Genomic DNA, 8620 nt, shown 5'->3' on the forward strand with positions numbered 1-8620 from the left:
TCCCCAGCCACTCACTACCTCAGTAGTCCTGCAGGCCCAATCTCTTGAGAACAGGCCAGGCACCGATGGACTGGTGACATTGGTATGATCCTGACAGCGCCGCCAGCCTCCTGGATGTCGGCCTCAGGCACTGAGGCTGCCTCCCTTTCCTAGACACTCTGCAAGGAAGAAATGTTATAAAAGTGGCCGCCAGTGGGCTCCTGACAACCAGCGCGGATGTCAGCAGGAGGAATCTGGATCCTGGGCTGGCAAGGGCGTCCCACAGCCTACCCGGAGGGCCAATCACATCTTAGCCCCCCACAACTGCCATCGGGATGGGTGCCAGACACAGGACTCACAGCTGGCAAGCGTCGCTGTGGGCGGTGCGAGCCTTTCCCGATCAGGACTGACTGGGCGCAAGCCCTAGGCGAGTGCACTGGGGTCAGGATGAGCAGGAGTGGCAGGCAGGAGCATCAGGTGCCATTGGACTGTGGGTTTCAGCCCGATGCCCACAGGCTACTCCAGGGACCCCACCTGTGCATGAATTCGTGCACTGGGCATCTAGTCTATATATATATATAAAAGCCTAAGCAACCAGCTGACTGTTCAACCGGTAGCTATGATGCGCACTGACCACCAGGGGGCAGATGCTCCGACCAGTAGGTTTGCTTGCTGCTGGGGTCCAGCCGATCGGGGCTGGGCGAGATGGGCCGGACACACCCTGGAGCCCTCCCCGGCCCCAGTTGTACACCAGTGGGGATCCGGATTGTGAAAGGGCGCAGGTAAGGCCGAGGGACCCCACCGGTGCACGAAACTGTGCACTGGGCTTCTATTTCTATAAATAAGTGCTAATCTGAAAGTTGATGACATCTGAAGTACTCTAGAACCTTTTAAAATCTGACATTCATGAACTTATTTCAATATTTTTCAGCTGTAATCTGTTAGTTTTCGGTATATGGATGATTTCACATAACATTTTTTTTTTTTATTTCAGGATTCTCTTCAAAAACAAAACCAAAAAACCACAAATTCAGATACTGGGTCCAAATTCTCACATGGAAATAACGGACTAAAGCTAACCCATAGCTTCCCCCTTCAGATGAAGCCTGTGCTCCCAAGTTTACCACCATCCTCACCTAGCCAGTTTCGCCCATTTTTACTAAATGCCTAGATCCAAAAAGCATCTGAACATTAAGTCCTTTATTTATATTCTTACATCCCTAGGTATTTTCTACTTAAGGGATTTGGTGAAAAAGCATAAGACCCTCCACTTGTACATCACCATCGCACTGGACTCAATTTTTTTGACCTACAATGATACCGAGTTCTTATTCCTGGTACAGTGCAATATCCCACATATTGGATCAGTTTCCCTAAATATACATATATCTCACACTCATACACATATCTCTAGATTAACTACCATCATCTTTCTTAGGAAATAAAATGCAAATGTTTTCCCCTCTCTTAGTAGTACAAGCAGTTACCTGGAAAATTCAATTTCTTAGGCTCCAATGTGTATGAGGAAGACATTACTCTTCCATTTGTTGCAGCAGCTTCCTGGTAGAGCACCAGTTTCTGAGTCATATCATTTAAAAGATTCAAACACTCCCTTGAAATGGCCGTCCAATTGTGGGGATGTCCACCTAAAAGGTCCAAACACCAACTTTTAAAATGTATATAATTATATAGTCCTTCAAATGAGGACAAAAATCAGTTAGAAATGCTACATTACACTTTGCATCAGGGCCCACTTTTCTCTATTAAGCTACTATTTATATTCATATTCATGCCATCTAATACACATCAATTCAATAAATATTTGGATGAAATAATTTTCCCCAAAGTCTACAAGCAAAAAGTTGCTATTTTACCATAAAAACCTCTCAAACTGATCATTAAAATAAGGCCAAACACTAGAGAATGGTTTCAGTGCAAATGCCCAGGGTTTCTTTATTAGCAATACTGAAGACTCAAGACTAAGACAACACTAACATGTCTAATGAGATGTATACCATGGCCCCTGGTGACCTCTATCTGACCCACTGTGCTTCCTTATATTTTCATTTGTATAATAGTCCCTATTTGCTATTATATCCATAGGAGTTACACATTATTTGTAAAAGTGTAATAATCACACTTTGTATTTTAAGAGTTTACATGTCTGCTTGAGCTATATGACCCATACTCTTCTTTCTCATTATCTTTTGATTTTCTAAGACTTTTATCTCCTAGGGCAGTCATGTTAAATCAACTGTACTTCATTATATGCTGGGAATAGCAGGAGTCCACTGAAAACTGGTTTCCCCATCCTGGGTGCCAATCATTTTATTTAGATCCTCCCTTAAAGATTTCCCCTTTACAACTCAAGAGGAACACCACTTCACTTGCAAACTAACAACATACTCCATCAGCGGGCCCTAGAATGTTTTATACTGCTGTAACTCAGGACCACTGGGGGACTATGTAATGGTCCAGTTAAATTTTAATAATATGCCCTAGAATAAAAAGTTCTCTGGCAGAGAACATGCCACCTTCTTACAGTTTACTGAATTTCTGGTGAAAATATTTAATGTGTAGAGAATTTCTAGCCTCAGCCAGTTTCGCTCAATGGGTAGAGCGTCGGCCTGGCAACTAAGGGTCCCAGATTCCATTCTGGTCAAGGGAACATGCCTGAGTTGTGGGCATGATCATCAGTAGGGGGCATGCAGAATACAGCCAATCAATGATTCTCTCAGCATTGATGTTTCTCTCTCTCTTCCTCTCCGAAATCAATAAAAAATATATATTTTTAAAAAACAGAGAATTCCTAAGTTAACCTAAGTCTGACAGAAAACTATTGCTACAGTTATTCTCCACAACAGCAGTGCTACATTTTTCATGTTACTAAAAGGAGACTAGCTTCAATCATTTATATTTTATATAACTCGATTTTATTTCCATGTAACATTTAACTATAAAGGTTTATTTTACAATCTGGGAATGGGCAAGTTTAGCAAAATAGTGAAGAGTTAATTAGAAAGAAGGTAAAAAAGCTACCCAGTTCTCTGTTTCCCGGTGTTGACTAGAGATGTTTCTTTTTTTCCTAGAAATAAGGCAGAGCACTGGCACAATTACCATCTTGAAGAGGTTGGCAAGTAAGAGTCACCAATAGCATCTTTGGGTCACCATCAAATCTAGTTCCTTTCTAATTTTTTTAAGGGAGGCAGAGTAGCATGGCAGGAAGGGGAGCTCTGCACTTGGGAGTCAAATTTCTTTTTTTTTTTTAAATATATTTTATTGATTTTTTACAGAGAGGAAGGGAGAGAGATAGAGAGCCAGAAACATCGATGAGAGAGAAACATCGATCAGCCGCCTCCTGCACATCCCCCACTGGGGATGCCCCCCGCAACCAAGGTACATGCCCCTGACCGGAACCGAACCCGGGACCCCTCAGTCCGCAAGCCGGGGAGTCAAATTTCTTATCCAACTCTGACATTAACTTTATTTAAGCCACTTAGTCTCTCTGAGAATTAGGTCCCCCATCTAGAGATTAGACCACCTGATACACCTGACATTTAAGACCCCTGTAGTATTAAAACTTTTAGGGATCTTAAACTGCATTCTCGCTCTAAAACTGTCAATCTACTTCATAGTTTCTTCAGGTTAAGGGAATGAGGGGCCTGAAGGAAATAATATAAAAACTTAAAAATACCTTTCCTGATGACACAAGTTCTAACCACAACATAAACACTTTGTTTTATTTACAAGATTTAAATCATGACTTCATTTAATGGGCTCTTTCATGTGTGATATTTTGTTAAATACTAGAGGCCCGGTGCACAAAAATCATGCACCCGGGGTGCGGGGGGCGGGGGTGGCCCTCAGCCAGGCCTGTGCCCTCTCACATTCCGGGAGCCCTCAGGAGATGTCTGACTAATGCAGAGGCGGAAGAGGCTCCCACCACTGCCACTGCACTTGCCAGCTCCAAGCCTGGCTTCTGGGGGAGCACAGTGACCACCAGGGGGCAGCTCCTGCATTGAGCGTCTTCCCCCAATGGTCAGTGCACTTTATAGCGACCAGTCATTCCACCGTTCGTTGATTTGCATATTAGCCTTTTATTATATAGGATACCTATCTCACCAAATATTTTAAATAGAACACTTTCTGCACACACATGCCTAGTCAGGTCTATTATTTTTAGCATTACCTGGTTGGCTGAGACTAAAAACTTCTTGTCTTCGTGAAGGAGAATATTGAGAAAGCAACATCAGGTCCTGCAAGGCCAAATACTAAAAGGGGGAGGAAACGTAAGTTTACTTTTTTTAATATTTACATAAAATCTTACTTATGAACTGGGCTCAACATGATGTATATAAGGGGAAATCAGTTGAAATTTTTCATAAAGAGAATAATATTTAACCTTCCTTTTTAGATTTCCAGAACTTTCCTATCTCTATCCTCTATAGCAGCAGTCGCCAACCGGTGGTCCGCGAGGTCTGAAAGGTTGGCCACTGCTGCTCTATAGGATACCCCACCCACTACAGTCCCCGCTACATGGAACCAAAGACCTTTCTGTGTTCTTTCCCAACTCTATGGTGGGAAACATACAAAAACATCACTTCCTCCTGAAACTTTCCCTTGGCCTCCCTCACACAAACATACACCACAGTTCTCAACTGTGGCACTTAACATAATTTATTGTAATTGCCTGTTTACTTGTCTCACCTGGTTCCACTCACTAAACTGTGAGGCAGGAACAAAGTACTGCTTGCTACCACACTCAAAGTCAGTGCCAGCACACAGTAGGCATGCAATGTCTGTGGTACTTTTTTACCAAAACTCTTCATTTTGTTCCCTGTCAAATGTCTTCACTCATCATTCAAGAGACCATACCTTTTGTGAAGCTTCCTTATATTGGTCCCAAGCAGAATAAGTGGTTCAAACTCTACTTACCCTAGTAAATTTTCATTATTTTGTGCATCTGCCTTTTCCATTAGGCTGTGCTACATCTTACTCATCATTACACCCTAAGTAACTAGCAGTAACTGACACCTGCCCAATAAAGATTTGTTAAATCAATGTTAGGTATTTTTGTTTATCTATTTAATTAGTCATAATTGATAATTAAAGGTAATAAGAGCCTCAGTGGTTCATTTTCTTATTGGTTTATAACTTTTCCAGTGCAATAAAAACTATGAATTCTAACTATTTCAATTCTCTTTTAATTACTATGACCTCTTAACAGGATCACATATATTGTAGATCTATTTTAAAATTTCAAAATGCAATTTAAAACAATTTATTTTCATTTAATTTGTAAGTTTATTGCAACTTCTTTAAACTCTTTTGGATTAAAATTTATTTTAGGATCGTAATTATTATTCATATCTTAAGAGAGTTCACTGAATGTCTACATACTACCAAGCACTATCTTTAGTCATAATGGCCAACTACATGAGTGAAAATATTGATCCAGTGATTTTAAAAAACCAATAATGCTTTGTTTTGCTACCATGAGGTGTTTGTGAAAAGCTAATGCATATCATCAGATTTTATGTGTGGAAATATTTTTATATCTATTCTGAATATACTAGTAGATTAGCTTAACTTGTACACATGCATTAGAGTATATACTTTCATTTTAGTCACTTGGAAAGAAAACTGAAAAAGTAAACAGCATGCAATGTAGCATGTTAAGTGATTTTTACAATAAAAGTTTTAGAATATGCTAGACCAGTGATGGCGAACCTTTTGAGCTTGGCGTGTCAGCATTTTGAAAAACCCTAACTTAACTCTGGTGCCATGTCACATATGGAAATTTTTTTGATATTTGCAACCATAGTAAAACAAAGACTTATATTTTTGATATTTATTTTATATATTTAAATGCCATTTAACAAAGAAAAATCAACCAAAACAAATGAGTTCGCGTGTCAGAGGTGTCATAGGTTCGCGTGTCACAAGTTCGCCATCACTGTGCTAGGCTCTCAAAAAACATATCTAAACACCTAAGTTATTATATATTAAGTGCTTCTATAAGATAAGTTAGAGATGACTGTATAAAGATATAAAATGCACAGTTCTGGTACCTTTATGATGAGGGGCGGATTACTGTTTAAGACTTTTGGGAGGCATTCATCTGACTCTTCTGCAAATGGTGGTTGAACAGGGAACAGATGAGCCTATCAAACATAATCAAAAGGACTATGAAAGTGAGTATTTTCATGGCTTTATTATAGTCGGTAAGTACTAACTGATATTAGTTATAAAAACAGACCAAATTAACATTTTTACTGTTCCTTGCAAAAATATGTTGTATTAAAGTTATATATACCCAAACATACTACTTTCTAAAATGTTACCCTTCCAATTTTATTAGATTTCTGGTTTCCAATAATGAAACAAATTTTAGAAGCAAAGATTCTTTGAAGCCACTAAAGAATATAAACCTACAGAGATGGTAAAATGAAACCGAAACACTCATTTTCCAAGACAAACACTTGGATGATAAAGACAATGTAAATCCCATCCATTTAAAAACATTTCTTCAGCCCTGGCTGGGTGGCTTGGTTGTTGGAGCATAGTCCCATACACTAAAGGAGTTAAACTCCCAGTCAGGGCACATGCCTATGTTGTGGGTTCAACCCCTGGTTAGGCAGGTACAAAAGGAAACTGATCGATTTTTCTCTTTCACATCAATGTTTCTCTCTCTCTCCCTTACTCTCTCTCTAAAAATCAATAAAAACATAACCCTGGATGAGGATTAAAATCCTATATAATAAAAGGGTAATATGCAAATTGTCCCCTCAATCACCCACAGTTCCACCAGAGTTCAACCTGGGGGTGGGGCTGGCCCACCAACCGCCTGGGGCCCCTGCCCCAGACTGGTCCCATCCCTGATCACCCACACATCCTGATTGGGGGTGGAGCTGGCTGGGCAACCTCCCATGTCCCCTCCCCCTGGCCGGCCCCACGAATTTGTGCACTGGGCCTCTAGTTATATATATAAACAAACATTTCTTCAATATAGTTTTTTTATACATCCTTGCCAGTATTGTTATCTCTTGTCATTTTTTAAAATATTTTTTAGCCCTAACCAGTTTGGCTCAGCGTCAGCCTGCGGATTGAAAGGTCCCAGGTTCAATTCCAGTCAAGGGCATGTACCTTGGTTGCGGGCACATCCCCAGTAGGGGGTGTGCAGGGAGAAACACCCATGAGCTGCCTCCTGCACACCCGCCACTGGGAATCAAGCCTGCAACCAAGGCATGTGCCCTGACTGGGAATCAGTCTGATGACCTCCTGGTTCATGTGCCAGCGTTCACCACTGAGCCACACCCACTGGGCTTCAACATACATTTTTAAAGTTTCATTCAAAGAAAAAATATTTTATTGCCTTATATTTAAATATTTTAGTGCTATCTCTATCAATAGCACATAGAAAAATTTAAAATTCAGGCCCCTCTAGTATGTACTCAACAGAGAAATGAAAACCTTCAGAAGATAATTCAATTGTAGTTAAAGCATAGTAAACAGATACCATTAGACGTCCATTCAATTTAGTTTCCAATAATTAAGAATACCAACATTGTTCCTCATTATGTAACTAGTAATCCAATGCACGAAATTCATGCATTGTGGGGGAGGGGGTCCCTCAGTCCGTCCTGCAATGATGCCAGCATCCCTTGGCCGAGGACTCGGGCCTGAGGCCCCTGCCCTCCCCTCCCTCTTCGCATCCAAGGCACATACTCTGGCCCGAGGCCCCTCGCCTCCCCTCCCTACGCCCAGCCGGGGCACGGACTCCAGCCAAGACCCCTGCTCTCCCCTCTCTTCACCCAGCCAAGCACACATGTTCAGCTTTAGAAGTTATTTACTTACTGATGGTTAGTAAATAACCTCTAAAGCTGAACGCGTCGCCGCGAGCCCAGAATTCCTCACCAGGGACTCCGGCCCCAGGCGCCTCCCCTCCCTCCTTCAGCATGGACTCTGGGCTGGTGTCGCAGTGAGCCCAGCACCCTCGCTGCAGACTCCGGCCCGAGGCCCCTGCCCTCCCTTCCCTCCGCCCGGCCAGGGCACAGACGCTGGGCATCCCTGGAGGCAGACTCCAGCCAGAGGCCCCTCCCCTCCCCTCCCTCCACGCAGCCGGGCCAGACCCTGGGCTCACGTTGCCGGGGCAACACCACCAGCATCCTGCCCTGGCCACTATGGGTGCCACTATCTTTGTCTCGGGGTGATGGTTAACGAAAGTCTCGGGAGCCCGCAGGTATGGCTACGGCCTTGCCTCCTGGGGCCAACGAAAGTCCAGGGAGCCCGTGGCCACGGCCACCGTCACCTGGGGCACTTGACACCTGCGTATCCAAATTAACCGCCATCTTTGTCAGATAATTTGCATAGTCACTCGGATTGGCTGGTTGGCATGGCTTGTGGGGGTGGCTTTGAGCGTAGCAGAGGAACGGTTAATCTGCATGTTTGTCTTATTATATAGGATAAGTCCAATATAGCTCAAAAGAATTTTAATTACAACTGTGACTGATGAGAGAAGCAATTAACAGATGAGAGTATAGTCTCCCACCTTAGATCTAAATACACCCCATCCTCATGATCCTGAATCTGTCCACACCTCCACAACCCATCCTCTCCACACCTGGGGAGAAGGGAGCCA

The 8620-nt window shown here is 42.6% G+C and overlaps 1 protein-coding gene across 1 annotated transcript in view; it reads right to left on the minus strand.

Moving 5' to 3' along the window:
- Positions 1 to 8620, minus strand: part of NDC1 (NDC1 transmembrane nucleoporin) — a 50475-nt gene that overhangs the window by 24474 nt on the left and 17381 nt on the right. The window contains exons 10-12 of the mRNA XM_006768391.2: positions 6051 to 6143; positions 4169 to 4250; positions 1467 to 1625 (exon numbers count right to left, since the gene is read on the minus strand). Of these exons, the coding sequence (XP_006768454.1) occupies positions 1467 to 1625; positions 4169 to 4250; positions 6051 to 6143 (334 nt within the window). The remainder of the gene's footprint in view (positions 1 to 1466; positions 1626 to 4168; positions 4251 to 6050; positions 6144 to 8620) is intronic.

This window comes from Myotis davidii, unplaced genomic scaffold (genome assembly GCF_000327345.1).
Source record: "Myotis davidii unplaced genomic scaffold, ASM32734v1 scaffold79, whole genome shotgun sequence".
NCBI classification, from domain to species: Eukaryota; Metazoa; Chordata; class Mammalia; order Chiroptera; family Vespertilionidae; genus Myotis; species Myotis davidii.